Here is a 24,404-nt window from a genome sequence, read left to right on the forward strand (position 1 = left end):
AGAAACATAATTTCTTTACAACTGAAGAAAGAAAGACATGAACATCTTGGATGACAAGGGGTGAGTATCTGTAAATTTTTGTTCTAGAAGTGAATTTCTCCTTTAATGCCTTGAGAAGTGAAAAACTGTGTTTGTGTTTGTATAAGAAACAAATCAATCCTTAAGGTGTTTTTAACTTGTTTCAAACTGTTGTTTCATGCCAGAATACAAGTCCATAATCTATAATGTTGCTTGTTCCAGGGAAAAAGTAATCTCAATGAATCAGGAGAGAAATATACATAGATCAAGCACTGTTTATAAGCAAAAACAGTCCAAAACAGTTGTGCACGAATATGTAGGTGGATTTTGATGTGAGAGGACAATAGTGGATAGACTTTTTCAATGGAGGAAGCATTATTATAGACCGGTGTTTTGACCATAAGTGATGTTTTAAGGTAAAATGTCTTAATGATAAATTTGCTTCTTACAAACATGCAGCTTTTTGCTTCACAAGACATTAATTTATTGTTAATTTATTGTTGAACAATTGTGAATTTTTGTGATGTTTTTATCAGCTGTTTGGACTCTCATTCTGAATTTCTGACAGCACCCATTCACTGCAGAGGATCCATTGGTGAGCAAGTGATATAATGCTTAATTTCTGCAAATCTGTTGTGATGAAGAAACAAACTCTACATCTTAGTCTGTGAGTGAGTAAATTCTCAGCTAATTTTCTTTTTGGGTGAACTATAGCTTTAATGCATTGTAGGATACATTATTCTGCAAATGTATTCCGGTTGTATAATGCACATTTTGGCAAATGCTGTAGGTCATCCGGGAAAGCAGCGCATTTAGGCTGTTTGCATACTACAAAATTATATACTGCAGGAATAGTACGAGCATGGTGCTCTTCCAAATATAGCCAGAGCCAAAGTGAGTTTAATGTGTTGGGGAAAGGGGTTTAGGCCTCAGCGAAACTAAAGTGTATCAGAAAGGGCATGCGACGAGATGAGAAGGAAGGATACATTTGGAGAGGAAAGTTTGCTGTTAATATTGATGAGCAAGTGTTAATGTGATCCTAAAAGCAGCTCTAGCAGAGATGACATTATCCCCCCCTTTTTTTTTTTACCTTTGAGAGGGGCTGTGAAAATGGGTTGAGAAAGGGGAAAAGAATAGAAAATACAGATTGAGCCATAGAGCAAGTCAAAATTTTATGATCAGAAGCTCAGAACACTTACTGTGCTCCCCTATGACACAGAGCAGTGGTGAATTATAGAATAAACGAAAAATTGTTGTCTTTTTTCATCTCTTTGGTAAACACTCCAGTTTGGATCAATAAAAGGCAGCTGTACACACTCAGAGGGTCGGCCCGTTCCTCATTTCCATTTTAATGAATGAGGCTTAGTGAGCTATTGAGCAAGTTATAATTGTGTTGTGGTGTAGAGACCTGGAAAAGTGTAGGATACTAAAAAGGATTTTTAAAAGTGCTGTGCGCGTGTATATTTCAGAGTTTCAAGGGTGTGCTTTCATTTTGTTTTGGTATTGTATCAAATGCTTTTAAATATGTGATAACTATACCAGTGTGTGACAGTTTTATATTAAAAAGTAAAGGCCTATTTATAACAAAAATGAATATTTGATGCAAACATGGCTTAAGCAAAGCACACCTTTTCATATATACTGTATGTATTTATATATTTAAATATGGCATTTTTAGCACCATGTTATCATAATACAGTGAGTGAAATCTATAATATCAGATGGCTTGTGTCAGTATAGTGAATTCAAATTGTTTTGTAGTTAGTTGTAGTTGTACCAGTGAATCCTTGGGTGCCATCGGAATGAATAAAAATGTCCACATGTAATTCATATGATGTTTTGATATCTTGTAAAGTGAAATCTGTGTTTTTAAGAAACAACATCATTATGACTCCAAACCCTTGCTTCCGGCTAAAATATAAGTTCTCTATCAATAAGATAGAGATAATACTCTATATCAGGAGAGAAATATGCACAGATCAAGCAGCCTTCACAAGCCAAAACCGTTCTTAATAAAAATGTAGGTGGATTTTGATGTGAACAGGGGATAGACAATTTAACTGGTGGAAGCATGATTATGGATTATGTTCAGAATCAATGGTTTAAAGCTAAAACGTCTTAATGATGATTTTATTTTATTTATTTATTTATTTTTTTTTTATTTTTTTTTTTTTTTAGAAACATGCAGCTTTTTACTTCACAAGACGTTGATGGACTGGTGTTGTGTGGATTACTTGTGGATTATTGTGATTTATCAGCTATTTGGATTCTCATTCTAATGGCACCCATTCACTGCAGAAGACATGTAGTTGCAAAATATTGAGTTGAAAGTTGGTGAAAGTTATTTTGCTGCAAGATGGTGTATTTTCAGCATCGACCAGCGTGGACTGACTGGACCATGATCTGCCAAACTCTGGACCTTTAGGTCCACTGAATGAAATTACAAAAATAATGTCTCCCCGTCTACCGTCAGACAAAACAAATAGTCCCCAAACTCATGTCATTTGTTGATTCAGAAGTCAGGATGCTCAATCAGTTACCATGAAGTCGCAGTGTTTACACTTTAACAGAAAAGTCAACTTATGAATTTTTAGACTGTGCATATTAAGCTAGTATAGGAAGTTTTTTTTAACTTAAAAAAAAAATTACACGTCATTTTCAAGTCATAATCAAAAGATGTTCATAAAGGTCTTGCGCATTAAGGAAGCTTGTGTATATCCTATGTAAAATGAGCTGTGATATCTGCTCGGCATAATAATGCTGAGCTTGTTTTTGATCAGCTGAGCTGGTATCTGTACTGGCAGTCAGCGCATTGCTAATACAGAATTGATCTGTAGAGGTAATACTAAATTATTAAAGTGTGTAAATAAAACTTAATGCAAATGATTTACTGCACATAGAATTTGTTCATCTCTCACGAATTTCTCACTTTCTCAGTTTAGATGAAACAGTATGTTTGGAATGTAATGCTATCTTATTTGATTAAAACTCTTTTTAAAATGTTTCTGATGCTCACCAAGGCTGCCTTTACTTTTAAAATAACTGTTTTCTATTTGAATATATTTTAAAATGTAATTTATTAATTTTTTCTTATTTACTCCAGTTTTCAGTGTCACATGATCTTTCAGAAATCATTTTATATGCTGATTTGCTGCTCAAGAGACGTTGGAAACTGCTTAATATTTTCTTCAGGGATTCTTTAGTAGACAGAGCAAGCAAAAGAACAGCATTTATTTAAAATAGAAACTTTTGTAACAGTATAAATGTCTGTATTGTCACTTTTGACCAATTTCATGCATTCTTGCTGAAAAGAAGTATTAATTTAATTAAAAATAACCTCACTGGCCCAAAATTTTTGAATAGCCATAGATATTCTGAATATTTTCTAGTGCGTATTATTTTTTTAAAAGTAGTATCTCCTTTAAGAGTGTTATTGTGCGAGAATGATAAGACGGATGTTTGAGGGAGATGGGATGGAGGATTGAGGAAGAGAAATGCCTGGTAATTATAGTTCTTAAGTCTCGTTATGTTGGTGACAGGCTCCATCATGCCTTGGGGCTCAAAAGATCAATGGCTGGGACCTGACTCTAATGCTAACGAACTTCAGATCGTTAAATGTATGGGTGCAGAACACAGGAATTAATTATACCGTTTATAGCTTCAATTTATCAGCTCAAGGAGATGTTTCTGATAGTTCACACTCCTCAAGACGCTTGGCCTGGGGGGTCCTAAGTCAGTAGATCCAATTTGGACCCATGACAAGGACCGCATTGAATTCTCAGCCCAGTAGAGCAACACTTTCTTAAAGTTAATCCAGATTCTGCGGTGTTTAGGGCCTCTCGGAGTGCACAGTGGGAAATGTGATTCAAAATCAGGTTTCACGTTAATCATAAAAAGCTACCTCATATAAAGAATTCACTGGCACGTAAAAAGCCCTTATAACCGGTGTAGCGCGGATGAATGCAAAGCAACCTCTGACAGTCAGAAACAATATTATCAGCTCAGAGAGACTGACACAATTCCCTGTTGCTCAGCAAGCATAAACTGGAAACACAATGACAAGGAAAAACATAGTTTGTCACAAGCTTTATTCGTTTGTTCTCTGTCACTTCCATCAAATGCTGTTGATTAATTCCTCTCAATTACACAAGTAAAAAATACTGTAAATACAGTAAAACTGGTTCGTTATACATGCATTTGTTGTTGTAAAGCTTGGATTTTGAGAAATATTTAAGATTTAGTTGGCTAAAGATTGAATACGGTAAAATACTTGAATTGTAAAGCTGGAATGTGGTGAAATACTTGTAGTAAAGGCAGAATATGGTAAAAATACAGAAGGCTTAAAAATGGGGTAATATGGTAAAATGCTTAAGTTGTTATTGTTAGATATTTTACATGTATAAAAATGTGGTAAAGTACTTGGGTGTGTAATGAAGACAGAAGATGGTAAAATGTTGTAAAATGGTTGAAGAAATATTGATTGATGTAGTGAAGTGAAAATATGGTAAAATACTTTATGTTGTAAAGCCAAATATAGCAAAGTTCTTAAGATGTTGTAAATATGGAATATGGTAAAATACTTGAGATGTAGTAAAGCTAGTAAAAGATGTGGTAGATGTGAAATATGGTAAAGTACTCCATATGTGGTAATGCTGGATGGTAAAATTTATATTGAAAAAAGATATTGAGATGTGGAAAAGCTTATATGGTAAAGCACTTAATATGTGGTAAAACTTGAGTATAGTAAAATATTCAGATGTAAAAAAAGATGGAATATGGTAAAATGCTTGAGATGTGGTACCTGATATATAGTAAAATATTTAAGATGTAAAGCTGTAATATGGTAAAATACATGAGATGTGGCTAAGCAGGAATATGGTAAAATAAAGCCAAAAGTAGTAAAATACTTGAGATGTGGTAAAGCTGGATTATGGCAAAATACTTGAGATGTAGGAAAGCTGGAATATAGTAAAATGCTTAAGATGTGGTAGATCTGAAATATGGTAAAATACTCCATAAGTGGTAAAGCTTGTTAATGGTAAAGTCCATCATATGTGGTAAAGCTGGAATATATGGTAAAACAGTTGACATGTAGTAAAGCTGAAATACCGTATAATGCTTGAGATGTAAATATGTGGTAAAACTTAAATATGGTAAAATATTCAGATGTGGTAAAGCTGGAATATGGTAAAATACTTTATATGTGGTAAAGCTTGAATATGATGTGGCAAAGCAGGAATATGGTAAAATACTTGAGATGTAATAAAGACAAATGTAGTAAAATGCTTGAGATGTGGTAAAGCTGAAATATGGTAAAATACTCCATATGTGGTAGAGCTTGATTATGGTAAAGCTGGAATGTGGTAGTAAAATACTTTGAGATGTAGCAAAACCAAAATACAGTATAAAACTTGAGATGTGGTAAAGCTAGATACTTAATATGTGGTAAAACTTGAATATGGTAAAATACTTAGGATGTAAAGCTGGAATATGGTAAATACTTTGAGATGTAGTAAAGCCAAAATACAGTATAAAACTTGAGATGTGGTAAAGCTAAATACTTAATATGTGGTAAAACTTGAATATAGTAAAATATTCAGATGAGGTAAAGCTGGAATATGGTAAATACTTTGAGATGTAGCAAAGCCAAAATCCAGAATAATACTTGAGATGTGGTACAATACTTAATTTGTGGTAAAACTTGAATATGGTAAAATATGCAAATGTGGTAAAGCTGGAATATGGTAAAATACTTTGAGATGTAGTAAAGCAAAAATACAGTATAAGACTTGAGATGTGGTAAAGTATTTGTGGTAAAATACTTAACGTGGTAAAACTAGATGTGGTAAAGCAGGAATATGGTCAAATACATCAGATGTTGCAAAACTGGAATATGTTAAAATACATGCAATGTGGTAAAGCTAAAATTTGGTAAAATACTTGAGATGTTGTAAAGCTAAAATTTGGTAAAATACTTAAGATGTGGTAAAGCTTGAATATGCTAAATAAATACTGAAAGTACAGAAATGCTGACATATTGTAAAATGCTTAAGATGTAATATCCATGAAGGGAAAAATCTTGACATATATCAAAGCTAAAAATATGGTAAAGTACTTGATGTATTATAGCTGAAGTGTTGTAAAATGCTTGATTTAGAGCTGGAATATAAAAAAATGTTTCAGATGTAATGAAGCTAAAATGTTGGTGGCCTGACCTGAACCCTTATTTCCCAGCTTTAAACTGGACACACAGTGACAGGGGGAAAAAATCACGCAGGTCAGTTTGTTCTGATCTTTATTTGCTTGTTTAGTGTCACGTCCATCAAAGGCTTCTGATTAATTGGATTCGGTTGCATAAGTTTGGCCTTGACGTTCCATTACAGCCATGTTCAGCCCACTCACTTCCACCTGTCTCTATTACTTTCTCCCGCGATACAGTTGCTGTCACCTCCGCTGATGTGTGGAAACAATATTGATCCACAGCCGGGGAGGCGGCGGCCCGTTCAGCGACTTTATTGCTTTCTATTAATGATGCGTTTCATGGCCGATGGTACAAGCTCTTATGATGTGAACAAAGACCCAGGGCAAGCAAGACTGTCAAGGGGATTTGTACTGTACATATCACATATGTGTGATTTAGTCTAGGGACAGGAGCGATTCAGAATAAATTAAAGTTAATGTACTTTGCAGGGGTGCCGTGGACTCCCGTGTTGATGCGGCGGCTTGGTGCAAAAGGTTTTCTCATCTCGGACATTGCAGAGTTTCAACTAAATGGCAATTCACTGCGATCGAAAACCAATCTTAGTCAAGGTCTAATGTGCTTGTCTTGCACTAGGTTCTGTCTTAATATTCTTCCTGAGAAGAGGGTCTGTAACAAAGTTTGGGGTTGAGCTCCAGGCATGACTGGTTTGCAGTTAGACTTGTATTAAACTCCAAAAATACAAGAATCACTGTTATTGCTCATACTTAGGATTAGTCTGTTGGAATAATTACCTTTTTAAAATGTTTTTGAAAGAAGGCTCACCAAAGTTACATTTATTTGATCAAAAATACAGTAAAAACAATATTGTGAAATATTATTACAGTTTAAAATAACTGTTTTCTATTTGAATATATTTTAAAATGTAATTTATTTTTGTGATGCAAAGCTGAATTTTCAGCATCATTACTCCAGTCTTCAGTGTCACAAAATCCTTCAGAAATCATTCTAACATGCTGATTTGATGCTCAAGAAATTCATCAAAGAACACTGAAAAAAATAGTACAAATATTGAACATAACAACTGTTTTCAACAATGATAAAAATAAATGTTTCTGGAGCACCAACTAAGACCAGCAAGATAATATATATACTTTCTACAAAACTTGTATATAACAACTATATGAAAATATAATCAACTGAAAATACAAATGTAACACTAAATAGTGAAACTCAACAAACTAGAACTATACAGAATTCCAAGGAAACATGACAGTGTTAATTCTTCATTCAGGTCAACTTGAGCAGCAAACAAGCAATACACTTTTGCACCTCTAACATTTTCTTCTTTAAATGTTAAAAACTAGTTTTTCGAAATAAGTTTTTGTGTTGACTTTTCTATGGGTAGCTCCCAGTTGAAAAGAAATACAATTATAAAATGCCACTTTTGTGAAAACGTGGAGGTTCAAGAGTCACACAACTCTGATAATTGAAAGTTTGTATGTAGCCTGAGTCTCAGCTCTCCAACTAGCCTGAGCTCCGAGCCAGTCAGGATTGTGAAAGCTGACATTTGAGGTTTCCATCTGAATCACTGATCAGAGATTACTTACACTGCTGTGGTCTCTTGAGACATGCACCGAGTTCAACATGACCGTATTGTTTTTCAGGAAACGTTAAGTACTCTTAGCAAGACATTTGAAGACAAGTCTTTTTGTGTGAGTGTGTGTGTAATGAGTTCAAACTCATTAGATAATCAGGGAAAAAGGCAAAATAACAACTCTTAAATTTAGCTAAAGGGCCTGGCCATAAGATTACATTCGCTAAAAGTGTGCTGTTATCTTCTGTCTTGCAGGGAATCGGAGTTGGCTGTCTAAATAAGTGAGGGTTGGCTGGTTCAGGACAAGACCGTTTCTCTTCTGCTCTTAATCTGTTTAGGGAAAACTGTCTGACTGTTTAGGCCGCATCAAGATTTTAGAGAAAGCAAAAAATGTCACAGTTTACCAGCAAAGGTAAGATACTTTAGATGCAGTAAAAATGGAACATTATAGATGCAGTAAAGCCAGAATATGGTCAAATTATTCAGATGTGTACCTGTGTGAAAAAGAAGTGTGCAGGTCTTAAGTAGCACAGGTATATTTATAGCAATAGCCAAAAATATGTGTGGGTCAAAATTATCAATATTTCTTTTAGGCCAAAAACCATTAGGATATCAAGTAAAGATCATGTTCCATTAAAATATTCCTATCGTAAATATATCAAAACTTAATTTTTGATTAGTAATATGTAGGGATGTGACCTGCGAGATCTCGTGATGATATTTTCGCGAACCATTTGGCAGTAGGCTCGTTTGAGATGCGCCTCGCCTCGCCTGAAATGTAGGTGAGAGTAGGCGGCCGCAGTGAGGGGAGGAGTGAAATAAGTGCAGTCAAGACGGACAGTTCTGACCTCTCCAAGTGGAACAGATACCTACAAGATCAAAAGCGGATATCGCGTTATCACACTCACGTGCTGTGTTGCTAATATACATGAGATAATTTCAGCTCTGTTGTTTTTATATGAAAATAAATATGATAAACAAGACTCTCAAAGTGCTTGCTATTTAATTCAATACGAAAGGCATATTTATCATCCATTTTTAGTGCTTAGGCATAGTGTTTGGGAATATTCATGCACAATTTAAACACATAACCATATGATATCAGACTAAAAAATAAAACATTTTAGAAGAGAACGGCAACGTCACGGTTGTCTGAACCAATGAGCTTTAAGCTGTGTTGTCATCCAGTCGTTTCCCATCATGCTTTTTGTCAGCACAGTTGATGATGAGCTACTGCGCTGGACTGAGCAATCTGACACTCGGACACTTTTCTAACCGGCATGCATCTTGTGGTGATCACCGGTGATTGATTCTGCGCAGAATTTGCTCATCTAAAACAAACCTAATGAATCAGAGGGTCCACCATCATTACGCTTCCGACGTCAACGTGGTCATTCACTGATATGTGCGGTTACAAAACACGGGCTGCTCACGCTCCACTGACGCTTACGATGTGAAAAAGGTGTTTAAAACATTGAAATCTTCATTCATACTGCTACTGATCCAGAAACAGCAACACAAGCAGTCTTTTCAACCACATTATAACCATTATTTCTGTGTTACAGACATTTAAATAACAGAAGTACTGGGATAAAAGTTTATAGTTTGGGTATAAACACTTATTATCTACAGTAGCGATCAAAACGAAAGTATCTTAACACTTGTATGTATTGTCAGTTTAAGAAAAAGTATGTCATTGAGTCATTCATTCAGGAGATTCCAATAGTAAACCAAGTCTTAATGAATTGAGACGCTGACTCCTTCATTGATTTTTTTTTTTTTTTTTTGTTTGTTTAAATTAATATGTTTTTAAAAGACTTAAGCAATGAACATTTTGTCAGAACCACTAGTAAATTACATTATTTTGTTTTCTAATCTTTTTTCTCCAATCATGGTCTCCAATTTATTAAAAACAACTGGGATTCTCAGTTTATCCAGAATCGTGAAGATGTTGTTTATTACTGCATATAATTCATTAAAATGGAAGTTTAATTTCGTAAATCTCAAAATGCATCTACATTTTTTTTGCATTTTGTCTTTTTCAGGTGTAGTAGTAGTAATATGCATTGCTAAGAACTTCATTTAGACAACTTTAAAGGCAATTTTCTCAGTATTTTGATTTTTTTGCACCCTGAGATTCCAGATTTTCAAATAGTTGTATTTTCAAATAGTATCTCGGCCAAATATTGTAACATCATAACAAACCATATATCAATGGAAAACTTCTTTATTCAGCTTTCATCATCTCAATGTCAAAAAATTGACCGTTATGACTTGTTTTGTGGTCCAGGGTCACAAATGCGCATTTGTAGTGTATTTCTAATGTTAAAAATATATATTTAAGAAATTGTATTGAAGTACAATTTAATAATGTTGCTTTACAGAAAACCATGTTGTGATGTGTAGACTTAAGTACAAGCACATGTAAATGTTTAATGTTACATTTGAAGTTGATATTTTCAATTATAATATTTTAATCATTTCAAACATGCATTTGCAAATGTATTTAAATACATGCCACACAAGCTCCAGTAGAAATGATATGAAAGTATATTTCACAATGGATGCTAACCATATATCAAAAAGTAAAAACACAATTCTACTCATTGTATTTAATATAAATCTAAACTATAATGCATTTTTATTTAATTGCAAATAATATGCATTATGATTATGAATTAATATGCAATTCATATTAAGTGTCTGACAACATCACATTCAGTTTGCACTTAAGTATATTATTTGTCATATTACGTTTTTCTTTTTTACAGGGGTAGTAAAGCTGGAATATTGTAATATATTTTAGTTGTAGTATTGGACAGCTGGTGTACTTATTATGAAAAATACATTTTAGAAGGACGTTTTTTCACAAATAGACTCGTTTTAAGAGAGTCAGTATAGCTTGTTGAAATGGTCAAGCTCTTTTCAGTTTATAGCCTTTATGTACCTCTAAAAATGTGCTGCATAAGTGAATGAGGATATGGTTTGGTGCCAGAATGTGAAATGGTTGAACTGTAGCCTTAATATGGACGGCAATAACCTTGCCCGTACAGTGAGAAACAGCCCTTTAAAATGCTCAATCACGCAAATCAACACATTTTCAAGACCCAAGTGATTGACTGTTTCAAAGTGCTTAGCCACTTAAATGCAAGCCAGTAATTACATTTCATGAGCATAAAGTTTGTGAGATGGCCAAGAGCAGTTTAAGGAATATTGCAATATTGGTTTTTGCTTCTAAAGCTGTTAAAAGATGTTGCAGGAAAGGTGCACGGTAATTTATTTTGAACATGTTTAGACTAGAGAAGCAGCCTGCTTTTATCCACTCTACATTTTCCACAGAAATATATGCAGTATAGCAAATCTGGGCTGCATGATTGTTTATATCATCACAGAAATGTAAAATATTTCAAACTAAACTGTATTATGATTATTATTTGCATTCAAACAGTACACAAGAGTCAGAAATGAACTTTTCCATTAAGGGGCAATATTTGCCCCCTGGAATTGATTTCCAGGTGCATTTTTTACATTCGCAAGGGCAATTTTTATAATCACCTCATTATAAAAAACATTCTATGTTGTCTTTAATGTCAAATACTTAAATTTACCCAATTACTTTAATCAATATTTTAAACTGTTGTCAATAACAACAGACTGTTTAAAATTGTATCTAAATTATACATAGACCTACAATATCATGACAAATATCATTATTATTATTTCTCTTTATATTGTAATAGTGATTATTAATATCGATATAGAAAACAATAGAAAACGTTTTTGTTTTATTTTGGCCACGTCACATTCTGTCTTCACAGACAAACATGTCACTCCATAAAGTTAGGCAAGTCTAGCACAATTTATGCAAAACTCCCCGTTATAATCATTGAAGCTATGGAATTAATATTTTATTTACCATATTTATCGTATCTGCACTGTAGTGAGGGAATTCAGAAGCATGCACACTCAACAACAGCTCTGGCATTCGACTAATCTAAGCATCTCTGATTGGCCAATGCATTCCAAAGTTCAACAGAAACACGTATAATTGGTTATAAGGCTCAACGCTGCACAAAACAGCACGTATACAATCTGATTAAGCAATATGATTCCGCTGTAATTCCGCATTTTTGCCACAAGCCCTTGTTAATTTCTGACCCTGCAGTACACTCATATAAATAAATTTATGGCCAAGTATGGGTGACCCATACTTGGAATTTACACTGTAGAGCAATTCTTAATTGCCATATTTTTATTTTATCACCAAATATAACTATATTATCGTCACCTCTTTAAATTAAGTTTTGTATGTGTCCAACTTAATTCACAAATGTATACTTGTGTAGGGCAATTTATAGCCTACTGTATAACATATCTCAACTGCTTGTTTGCTTGTAACGTTACAAAATGCAAACTATATTATCATCCAGCTCTAATCTACTTAATTTGACTACAAGGCATGAAGATAATAAAATATTATCATGTTTTTTACTGAAAATCTGCTTTAAAATGTACTGTGAACAGTACTTTACAAATAGATTTTTAAAAAAGATACCAGGATATCACAAAAAAGGAGTCAGTTTGAATGTCACATATTTGCTCTAAAATATTAATTTACCTTATTTTGGACAAGTTAACCACTCAGGTTTTTTTTAAGCACTCAGCTTTGAAGGACTTCTTTGGAGCAGTCCCAGATTTTAAGTGATTGAAAGTTTTATGAACCCTTGCTAGTCAAGCACATTTCTGTACCCATGATTCTCTGCAGAGACCCAAACTGTTACCTAATTGAAATTTTTCCAGTAATCCCAACTGCAAATCCCAATTACGTTTACTCACAATCAACACTGATTCTCATCCCCTTATCTCTTTGAACAGGTTTGCCCGATTAAATCCAAACCATGGGAATCGCCCTCTGTGTTTAACCGGACCTAAAAACCGAAATATAATCCCAAAAAAGTGGATAAGATGCTAAATGACCACTGAGACTCATGAAGAATAAGGAATTAAGAAGAGGAGATGAATGGAGCAGCCGCCCACACAGCGAGACAGAGCGTGAGTGAAGGTCGTTCTTATTGTTCTTCCCCCTGTGGCAAACATTGTGACTAATAACGAAGTGAGGCACGATGAGTGGCCGTATCTGGGCTGCATTGCTCTTTCTGTGTGTGTGCTTAGAGCTCGGGGGAAGCAGTGCTCGTCTAAAAAGATGGAAGAGCGAGGATACCGCAAGGAAAGGAACCGCGAGGAAAGAAATTCAGGTGGAGCGTCTAGACTTGGAGGAAAGGCAAAGTGAGATGCCATTTGCCAACACAGCAGAGACACCAAGTTTGGCAAAGAGAAAAAGCAACAAAGATGCAATGGAGTCTTTATCAGGACTGCATCATGCACAGATTGAAGAAACTGCAAAATCGGAATTTGAAATCAGAGTGACTCCAGTTTCGTTGTCTGGCGCGAGTGTGAACACAGATTCTACTCCCCATATTATGAATAATTATCATCATAAATCCAAAGATATCCCTGAAATCACTAAGACAACGGTATCACCTCTTAGCCAGGACTCCAAAATATCTAGAATATCCCAAGATCATTTCATTCCTGCAGAACTAACTCCTGCAGTAGAGGAAACTAAAACTGACCATTTACCAACTGACAGATCCACCCCGGATGGCCCGTCGGGTGCCAGCGTGATCCTTCTGAAGCCTCCGTCTGGTTTAAATAGCAGCGGAAGGGAAGTGCAGACCGTAATGATGGGCAACCAGGAGTCAGACAGCAGTGGTGATTTTCAAAGGACCTTTACTGGATCAAATCTGGATGAGATGCCCTCACAGTCCCGCAGCCGAAGAAGCTGGATCTGGAACCAGTTCTTTGTGATAGAGGAATATAGCGGACCAGAACCGGTGCTGATTGGACGGGTAAGGTGAACATTTGTATGATACATTGTTTATGCTTGCATGCTAATTTAAAATAATGAGCAACTTCTTTTAACTCATTTTACTTATGTAATCCAACTTATAGAGTGAATCAAGGTATTTGAGATGAAAAATAAAAAGGCTTGGTTATGTAAGATGAAAAGAAAGGTCTTTTCAGAAAAGGTTTTTGTAGAAATTGCGATAGGAAGAATTACAAATGCATATTCTTTGGAATAATGTGCATTGACAAATTGCTCACAATAAGACCAGGAAATTGTGATTTTTATGTTGACTTTAAAGGAGTAGAACACTGAACAATGATAATTCTGTCATTTACTGACTCATTCATGAATCCTCATGTCGTTCCAAGCCTGTATGACTCTGTTCTGTGGAACACAAAAGAAGATATTTAGAAAAATGTTTTTCATTGTTCATACAGTCAGCGTCTTCAAAGAAATGTGAGATGAAAGAAATGAATATGCACAACTGGTCAAAAGTTTGAAATAATTAAGATTTAAATTTTAACAGCAATATTTTTGAAACAAGTCTCTTCTGCTCACCAAGGCTGCATTTATTTGATCAAAAATACAGTGAAAACTGTAATATTATGAAAAATTATTACAGTTTAAAATAACTGTTCTCTATTTAAATTTATATAAAATTTTAACTTATAGCTGTGATGCAAAGCTGAATTTTCACTATCATCACTCCAGTCTTCACGGTCACATGATCTTTCAGAAATCATTCTAACGTGCTGATTCGTTGCTCAATTATTATCAGTTATTATTGGTGCTTAATTATTAAAAAGGGTTCTCCAGGATCCCTAAAAAAACGTTTGTTGAGCAGCATATCAGCATATTAGAATTTTATTTTTATAAAATTCTATATTTTATATATTTTAAAATATATTACAAAAGAAAACAAATATTTTAAATTGTAATAAGATTTCACATTTTGTTTTTTTGTTTTTTCTTTTTTTGCAATCAAATAAATGAAGACTTAATGAACATAAGATACTTTCCAAAACATTAAAAAATAAAAACTTGGTTACAGAATGTTTGTCTGTTTAAGGTTATGTTGAATTTTTTAAAAACTTCTAAGCTTGCAAACAAGCCCACCCTTTCACTCTCCTCATTGCTAAGCGGTTGCTTACAAGGTCCATTTGGAAGGTTCTTATATAAATAAATCAAGGCTATTGCATTACCTCAGACTTTATTAAACGTGGGACTTGGACAGTAATTATTAGATGTCTCCAGAAAAAAGAGCAAAATGCAATTACATGCTCGCTGGTCACATTTAGAAACACATCCACAGACAAAGGCATGCACTAAAAACACAGATGCTCGCACGCGCTCTGCGGTAATGAGCTGCACTGGATGGATCGCATTAGCTGCGATTCACACCGAGTAAGTTTGCCAGCTGCTTATACAGAACACGAGGCTTTAAAGAGTCTGGCGCTAAACCAACATGAGATCCAGAGAGCGCACCTCATAAATGTTGCATCCGCTTCTCTACTTGTCACTGTGCTGACACTGTATCCGAGTAAATGTTTATCCGATGGGCCAGGACATGCTGTTGTCACTGTTGTTGTTCATCACGATGTGTCGTTTACCTGTGTGCGATCCAGAGAACTGCACTGTGAATCAGTTATGGCTGAATGGAGGGCAGCCGTCTCGGAGACAAAGCTGAACTTGACCGTTGCAGCGCTGCGAGGCGAAACACAAGGCCAGGCACAAGCACTGACGTTGATGTATGAACTGGGAACTTTCCTATTGGATTTGTAGTAAAGCAATTGAATGGGTGGGTTGTTTAACATGACAAATAGGCTGGATTAGATGCAGTGCAGGTTGAGGTGAAGACCTCATGAAATCAAAATGAGAGTTTATTCTATGTTTGTTAGCCTTGAGGCTGATCTGTGAGCAAGTGTACTCTTGGCATTACAAAATTAAGATAATTTAGCAGATTTACAGTTTTTATTATTTTTTGTAGAAGAAAATAACTTCATAAATGCTCTTCACAACCTGCAGTTGGCTAACAGTAGTAGCATTTTCACAGTGACTGTAGTTTTGTTGTAGTCAAAACTCCAGAATACATTTTTGTCCAAAAAAAATCCTACTAAAAATGCTTTCTTCCACTTGCAATTGATTAGCAATAGTAGTGAAATTTGATTTTACAGTGACTCTAGTTTTGTTGTCTGGCACAAGTGTGAACACAGATTCTACTTCACATTTTATGAATAATTATTAGGCCAAATCAAATGATATCCCAGAAACCACAAAGACAACTGTATTACTGTATTATTTTTTATATATTTCTAAAATTACTAGAAAACTACTAGAAATGCTTTCTACCACTTGCAATCAACTAGCAATAGGAGTGAATCATGATTTCACAGTGACTTTGGTTTCATTGTCAAGTGTGAACACAGATTCTGCTTCACATTTTAAAAATAATTATTAACCCAAATCCAAAGATATCCCAAAAATCACAAAAATTAGAGTATCACCTCTCTGCCAGAATGCCAAAATACATTTTTTCCTGATAAAATCCTACTAGAAATGCTTTCTATCACTTGTATTGGACTAGCAATAGGAGTGAATCATGTTTTCACAGTGACTCCAGTTTTGCTGTCTGACGCAAGTGTGAACACAGATTCTACTTCACATTTTATGAATAATTATTAACCCAAATCTAAAGATTTCCCAGAAATTACAAAGATAACAGTATCACCTCTCAGCCAGCCCTGTTGAAGAAAACAGCATGTGCTGTTTAAGTATGTTTTGAAGTATGGCAACTGGTTTGAGCTGGTTTAAGCTGGTCCTGAGATGGTTAAAAGCTGGTTGTGAGCTGGTACTGAGCAGGAGCTAGTTGCTTAGGACCAGCACATGACCATCTCAAACCAGTTCATAACCATCTTATATTACCAGCTCATAACCAGCTCAGGAGAAGCTTAAACCAGCTGCCAAGCTTCAAAGCTAACCTAAGCAGCACACACAGTTCTCCAAAAAAACAGAACGCCAAAATACGCCAAAATACATTTTTTCCCAATAAAATCCTACTAGAAATGCTTTCTATCACTTGTATTGGACTAGCAATAGGAGTGAATCATGTTTTCACAGTGACTTCAGTTTTGTTGTCTGACACAAGTTTAAACACAGATTCTACTTCACATTTTATGAATAATTATTATTATCCCAAATGCAAAATATCCCAGAAATCACAAAGACAACAGTACCACCTCTCAGCCAGAACTGTAAAATATATTTTTTTAATCCAATAAAAAATCCTACTAGAAATGCTTTTTATCACTGTAATTGACTAAAAATAGAAGTGAATCAGGTTTTCACAGTGACTTTAGTTTTGTTGTCTGACACAAGTGTAAGCACATATCCTACTTAACATTTTATGAATAATGATCCCAAATCAAAAAAAAAAAAAAAAAAAATTCCCAGAAATCACAAGACGACAGTATCAACTCTCAGCCAGAACTCCAAAATATATTTTTGTCCAATAAAATCCTACTAGAAATGCTTTCTAGTCTTGCAATCGACTAGCATAGAGTCATGTTTTTGTAGTGACTCCAGTTTTTTTTTGTCTGATACAAGTGTGAACACAGATTCTACTTCACATTTTATGAATAATTATTATTCCAAATCCAAACACATCCCCAAAATTACAAAAACAAGAGTACCGCCTCTCAGCCAGTACGTCAAAATATGTTTGTTTGTTTTTTTGTCCAATAAAACCCTAATAGAAATGTTTTCTATCATTTGTAATCAACTAGCAACAGGAGTGAATCATGTTTTCACAGTGACTCCAGTTTTGTTGTCTAACACAAGTGTGAACACAGATTCTACTTCACATTTTATGAATAATTATTATCCCAAGTTCAAAATATCCCAGTAATCATAAAGACAACAGTAGCACTTTACAGCCAGAACTCTGTAAACATTTTTATCCAATAAAATGCCTGCTAGAAATGGCCTTTACCACTTCCAATCGACTAGCGACAGTAGTGAATAATGTTTTTTTTTTCGTGTTGTAATGTAAACTAAAGGCTTTTTGCTATTTTGGCTAAAAATGGACAAACCTTTTGATAAATCCTGCATCGACTTCCTGTATACATAAGAAATATGTCTAGCTACACAGGACAAGAAATTGCACTTGTTTATAATATAAATAAAAAGAATAATAAGAAGAAATGAAATAATAAGAAAAACAAATGTTCAAAAGTTAAAACTGTTTTTCAGCAAGGATGCATTAAATTAATCAGACAGTGAAGATGTGTTACAAAAGATGTCAGTTTTTGTTTTTTTTTAACTTTTTGTTCATCAAAAAATCTTGAAAAATATTAATTTACAAAAATCAGAGCAGCTGTTTTCCGTGTTGATAATAATAATGAATGTTTCTTAAGCAGCAAATCAACATATTAGAATGATTTCTGAAGGACTGTGTGACACTGAAGACTGGAGTAATGATGCTGAAAATTCAGCTTTGCATCACAGGAAAAAAATTACATTTTAAAATATATTCAAATAGAAAATAATTATTTGAAATAGTAATAATATTTCACAATATTACAGTTTTTACTGTCATTTTTAACAAATAAATGCAGCCTTGGTGAGCATAAGAAACTTCTTTCAAAAAATCTCCAAACCTTTGAAATGCAGTATAGACTTTCTGTTTTTTTTTAATCCGGCCAGTGATAGAGGTGCGGACAATGACACACTTCACCTTTAAAAGATTCATAACCATCACAGCCTTTGCTCTACAAACACAAAGGAAACACTTAGGTCCATTTAGACGTTACAATATCCTCCAAGTGTAGATATGCATATTGGAAGCACCTGTTCAATATTTTATTTTCTCAAGGATCCCAAGGTCTGTATTTATTATTGAGAAGACGAGCGTGCACATATGTGCGTGAGTGTGTTTAGGTGTTTCATGTGCTTTTTGCCTCATTTGAACTCATTAGTGGATTGTGCGTAGGAGAGAATGCATGTGGTGTTTCTGAAAGAACAAATGTGGACACTGGAGAATCAAAAAGAAGGAGAAAGGGATAGATCAAGGAGAAGACTGTACAACAGTGTGGATGAAAGAAAACGAGAAGCGGGGAGGGGCTTTTCCTGCTGGGAAACTCATCAGAGATCATTTCCCATATTTCGTTCTTTTTTTACCATCTCTCTCTCTTTTTTTTGTCTCTAAATTTGTTTTGTTTTTTTGCATATTGGATTCATTTCATTCCCACAGTGAAGCATTTTAGTGTACAGACGACTGCAGTAGAGCAATTAAAGCACAAATCTGAGAGAGGATGATTAGGAGATTTATATAACAGCTTTGAGAGGAGGTAAAAAAGAAACAAAGAAAATGGGTTGCAGATATACAGATTGAGGTTAAAGATGGTGTCTCAAATCAAGTACTTCTGCCGCACTAGTTAATCTAAACAATTCTGCCCTACAAATGTACATTTTTTTTGGATTGTGCAACTTGGCAAAGGAATAATTGACCCAAAAATGAACATTTGCTGAACATTTACTCTCCCTCAGGCCATTCAAGATGTAGATGAGCTTGTTTCCTCCTTAGAACAGATTTGGAGAAATATAGCATTGCATCACTTGCTCACCAATGGATGCTCTGCTGTAAATGGGTGCCGTCAGAATGAGAGTCCAAACAGCTAATAAAAACATCACCAATTATCCATAAGTAATGCAAAACAAAACATTCAATGTAGGCTAGAAGGTACATTGTGGATTTTCATTACCTTTACCGTTTTTGTGTGATTTGATAAAGCCACTTGAATCCCCATGTGTCTCCTTTCAAATATCACAATTACTTTCTATTTTTACATCAGGCGTAACTGTTCATTTTGATTATTTATTAAAGCCAGTAACGTTTCCAGCCAAGAGCTGTGAATGATTTTGTGTTTTTCTTTTCAATAGTGTTCGAAAAGTACTAACCACATAATACAGCATGTAGGTTTCATTGCATTTACACTGCAGTGACACACATAGTTGCTATGTTGCTTGACAATCGCCTGAGATTAGAATAATGCAGTATATGATTTGGTGGAAGAGCTGTTTTTATTCCATTAAATTTCGCTTCTAGTCTACTTTGGTGTCTTTCATCAAATTGCTGTTGCCGCTGCTTCACATAAAGTCTAATAACACCCTGTACCCGCGGTAAAATCATAGCGCTTTAGCCGCTGACAACATGTCAACGACCAACATAGAATAAGAGCTTGTGATCGTTTTGCACAGAACAAGAAAGCGAGCTGGAAAGTCTGGATGAGAAAGTGGTTGAGCAGACGTGGGCGGCAGTTTGTGATGTTTCTTTTTGCTTGCATGTCCCAGTGTTTTGGCCTTTTCTTGCGCTCTTTTGTTTTCTTGCAGAATCATGTGATGAAATTATATTTATTTATTTAAAAATATCATTTGATATTATATTTAAACTCTTTTAAAGCATTGCTCCTCTTTGTTATTTCGCATACTTTTTAATAAATAATAACAGTAATAACAAAAAATACTTGGACGTCCAGTTGACACTGTTTAGCGCGAGTTATTATTGAGGAGGGAAAGCTAGAGATGGTTAGGGTGGTCCTGAGCTGTAGTGGTGGGTTTATCGCTGCATGTTTACTCAGGCTTGCCACTTTTGGAAGCTTTTGGCAGCTCTTTGCTGTGTGTGTGTGTATGTGTGTGTGTGTGTGTTTGTGTTAAGCTGAGGGTCTTAATTTAAGTGTAGGCAGCAAACCTGCCCATCACTGGACCATAAGCAGAGCTGAAGCCCCTCTTAGCATGTGGTCAGATTCGATACACTGTCTGTAAGCAGTGCGATACATTCCCTGAACATGTCTGTTCCTAAAGTGATTGTGTTTCTGTGTATGCTGTGTAACTGTATGTTTGTGCATTTATGCACTTTTTTTTTTTTTTTTTTTTTGTAATGTTTAAATGTGATGCTTTGGTAATAATAAAACTTACATTTTCTTTTCTTTTCTTTTCCAAAGCAAAGGTAATGAAAAGTAATTCCAAAGCAAAGGTAATTTGGCAAAATAAAATAAAATAAAAATACATTTGAATTGCTAAATGATTATTACTCAATATTCAATCAATGGTAAAAATAAAATAAAACGTATTTGCTAAATGATTATTGTTACTCAGTATTAAGTCATTATAGTAATTCTCTCTATTTTGCTGTATTTCATTTTTACATAATTATTATAAATCATATTATAATTACATTAAAATGATTGTATTTTATGAATATATAAAGTATTATAATATCATTTTATTTTTACCACATTTTTCTGTTGCTTGTTTTTATTGATATGATAAATGTGAGAAACAAAAGGGAAGAAAAAAGATGATTAAATTATTAAAGTAATTATTTTAACTATTCAACAAAGTATTAACTTAAAAATCTTTTAATTTATTATTTCTTTTCTTATCTTTCATTTTAATTACCATTGCATGTCTGCTTTGGCAAAATGAATGAAAAAAGAAAAAAAAATGAAAAGGAAAATTTTAATTACAGTAAGTGAGTACAGTGAGGAATTTAAATGGTTATTACTCATAATATTTAGTCATTATAACAATTCTGTTTCTTGTACTATATTGTTTTATTTTTTTAATTATTAAATTAAAATTATTATAATATTTTATAAGTATATTAATTATGTTAATATTATCATTTTAGTGTTTATTTTTACTGTGATGTGATGTGAAATAAATGTGAAAAAAAGACCTAAAAAGAGAGTTAAATTATTAAATCAATTATTAAAATTTTCAATAATTCAGTATTATATGTATTTATTATACATACATATTTAATTATTTACTTATGCAATTATTTATTTATTTAATTTCACCTTTGCTTTTGCTATATTGAATAAAATAAACAATTCAATTCAATTCAATTCAAATTTATTTGTATAGCGCTTTTCACGATACATATCGTTGCAAAGCAGCTTTACACCAAATTGACATTTTTACTATATATGTAGTAGTAGCTTGATGTACATATGGTAGAGATGTGTGGTAAAGATCAATTAATGATGTAATCAAACAGACAAAGAACACTATAAATTTGTAGCAGAATTTGGTAGTGCTGTATGTTTTCAGGGTTGGCATCATCTGAAGTCCTCTGAAGGGTTGGCATCATCTTTTCTTAAGTGTTCTGGATCCACACTGGAGCTTGTGAATTCCTAGTTACCATGGGATGTCAATCCCATGGCAAAAACAGAGAACAAATAGGAACATAATTAGCGTAGCTGCTGTTCAAACTAAGAAAAGGAAGGTTTGTTAAACCAGAGCTAAAAGATTAAAATGAACATTTGATCAGATATAGCTGCAGAAAAAGTTTATGAGATGCATTATTTGAATGCTTGGCTAAAAAGATGTGTCTTTAATCTAGATTTAAATAGAGAGAGTGTGTCTGAACCCCGAACGTTATCAGGAAGGCTGTTCCAGAGTTTGGGTGCCAAATGTGAAAAAGCTCTACCTCCTTTAGTGGACTTTGCTATCCTAGGTACTACCAACAGTCCAGAGTTTTGTGACCTTAGGGAGCGTGATGGATTGTAGCGTGGTAGAAGACTAGTTAGGTACGCAGGAGCTAAACCGTTAAGTGCCTTATAGGTAAGAAGTGCTATTTTGTAGCTGATGCGGAACCTAATAGGCAGCCAGTGCAGAGACTTTAAAATTGGGGTAATATGATCATATTTTCTTGACCTGGTAAGGACTCTAGCAGCTGCATTTTGGACTATCTTAGCTTGTTTATTGAAGATGCAGGACAACCACCTAATAGTGCATTACAATAGTCCAGTCTAGAGGTCATGAATGCGTGAACTAGCTTTTCTGCATCAGAAACAGGTAACACATGTTTCGCAGCTTGGCAATGTTTCTAAGATGGAAGAATGCTGTTTTTGTAACATGAGAAATATGATTTTCAAAAGACAAGTTGCTGTCTAATATAACACCCAGGCTTTTGACTGTAGTGGAAGTAACAGTACATCCGTCTAGTTGTAAATTGTAAGTCAAAAGATTCTGTGTATTGTTTTTAGGTCCAATAAGTAATATCTCTGTCTTATCTGAATTTAATAGCAGAAAATTGTTGGTCATCCAATCTTTTACATTTTTAACGCACTCTGTTAACTTTGATAATTCAGAAGTTTCATCTGGTCTTGTTGAGATATATAGTTGAGTATCATCAGCATAACAATGGAAACTAATCCCGTGTTTTCTAATAATATTACCAAGGGGCAGCATGTATATTGAAAATAGTAGAGGACCTAGAACAGATCCTTGTGGCACTCCATACTTTACTGGTGATAACTGAGATGACTCCCCATTTAAATAAACAAAGTGGTAGCGATCAGACAGGTAGGATCTAAACCATTTTAAAGCCTGCCCTTGGATACCTGCATAATTTTGTAGTCGATCTATTAGTATGTCATGATCTATAGTGTCAAACGCAGCACTAAGATCAAGTAAAACTAGCAGTGAGAGAAACACTAAACAGAAACACTATTCAAATTAACATTTAAATAGTAACAGAAAACTATTTTAATTACTGAGTGATTATTATCTAATCATTCAATCATTTAAAAATAATTTATTTATTAATTTATTTATTGGATGTTTTATATTTTAATAAATAATTATTATTTATTTTTAATATTATATTTTTATTTTACCACCATCACTGGCATGTTTTTTCTGTTGTTATTTCTGTTATTCGAGTTGAAGCTTTGAACTTTAAATAGTAATTGAGTAACAGGAGCAAGTGGTGCATATTATTTCCAATCATGTCATTATTTTTGCATTTCATTTCAAAATGCAAGTCAGAATCCATACACTTAAGTTTCACTTCTGTACTGTGACCTACTATTTCAACTTGTTCAACAGGGAAAAAATGTAGGATGGAGCTTTTGTTGAGTGGCGCACAACGAGACCGGACCAGTAAGTAGGGTCCATTTTGATTTCACGTCGGCTCTAAATAAGTGTACGTCAGTGTTTGTGTGCGTGTTTTGACTGGTTAGAGTAATAGGCAGTGAATGTGCTTTGACATCATGGTCATGCTGTGTTCTGGAACTCACACACGCGTGAACGCAGAGCGCTCAGCCCGCGGCTTCATGTAGCTCACCACAGAGAGAGAGAGAGAGAGAGAGAGAGAGAAAGAGAGGCTCCTCTAAGCTGCTCTTTGATGCCGTGCTCTTTTCCTCGTCTGACACACAGCAATGTTTGCTTTATTGCCTCCCAAAATCAACCAAGCGTGCCTCCTGTGTGACCCCCTCAGGACAGGAAGTCTCTCTGACTGCAGGAAGTGTAAATCTTTCCCACTTCACATCACTCGCGGCTGAATTTGTCTTCGGCTCCGCACTCTTAGGAATTCAAGGATGAATTCCCTGAATTTCAGAGAACATTTGTCAGTGTGTCGGGTTTGGGACCGCTGTCAGCGACTTTGTAAATATATTACAGAAGCTCCAATCTTCCGAAATGAAACAAGGAGGACTGTGTGATTGCTTTCTGTCTGTTGCGGCTGTTGCTTGTCAGATTGTATGATACCACCCCAATGAGATTTTGGGTGGAAGCCAAGGCAGGCTGTGCGACATCACTGTGTGTCTTTATGTCAATCTGAATGAAATCTGTCTTTAGACAGCTCACGATTGGCAGCGTTTTATGTTTATCAATCA

The 24,404-nt window shown here is 34.6% G+C and overlaps 1 protein-coding gene across 3 annotated transcripts in view; it reads left to right on the forward strand.

Moving 5' to 3' along the window:
* Window positions 1-24,404, forward strand: part of LOC127155029 (cadherin-11) — a 97,257-nt gene that overhangs the window by 5,257 nt on the left and 67,596 nt on the right. For 2 of the 3 annotated variants that reach the window (XM_051096970.1, XM_051096973.1), the window contains exon 2: window positions 12,690-13,723. In XM_051096970.1, coding sequence (XP_050952927.1) covers window positions 12,938-13,723 — 786 coding nt within the window. In that variant the 5' untranslated portion in view covers window positions 12,690-12,937. Of the gene's footprint in view, window positions 1-8,069; window positions 8,227-12,689; window positions 13,724-24,404 lie in introns of all 3 variants that reach the window. The other variant, XM_051096971.1, reaches the window with a different exon arrangement.

This window comes from Labeo rohita, chromosome 23, assembly GCF_022985175.1.
Source record: "Labeo rohita strain BAU-BD-2019 chromosome 23, IGBB_LRoh.1.0, whole genome shotgun sequence".
Taxonomy (NCBI): Eukaryota; Metazoa; Chordata; class Actinopteri; order Cypriniformes; family Cyprinidae; genus Labeo; species Labeo rohita.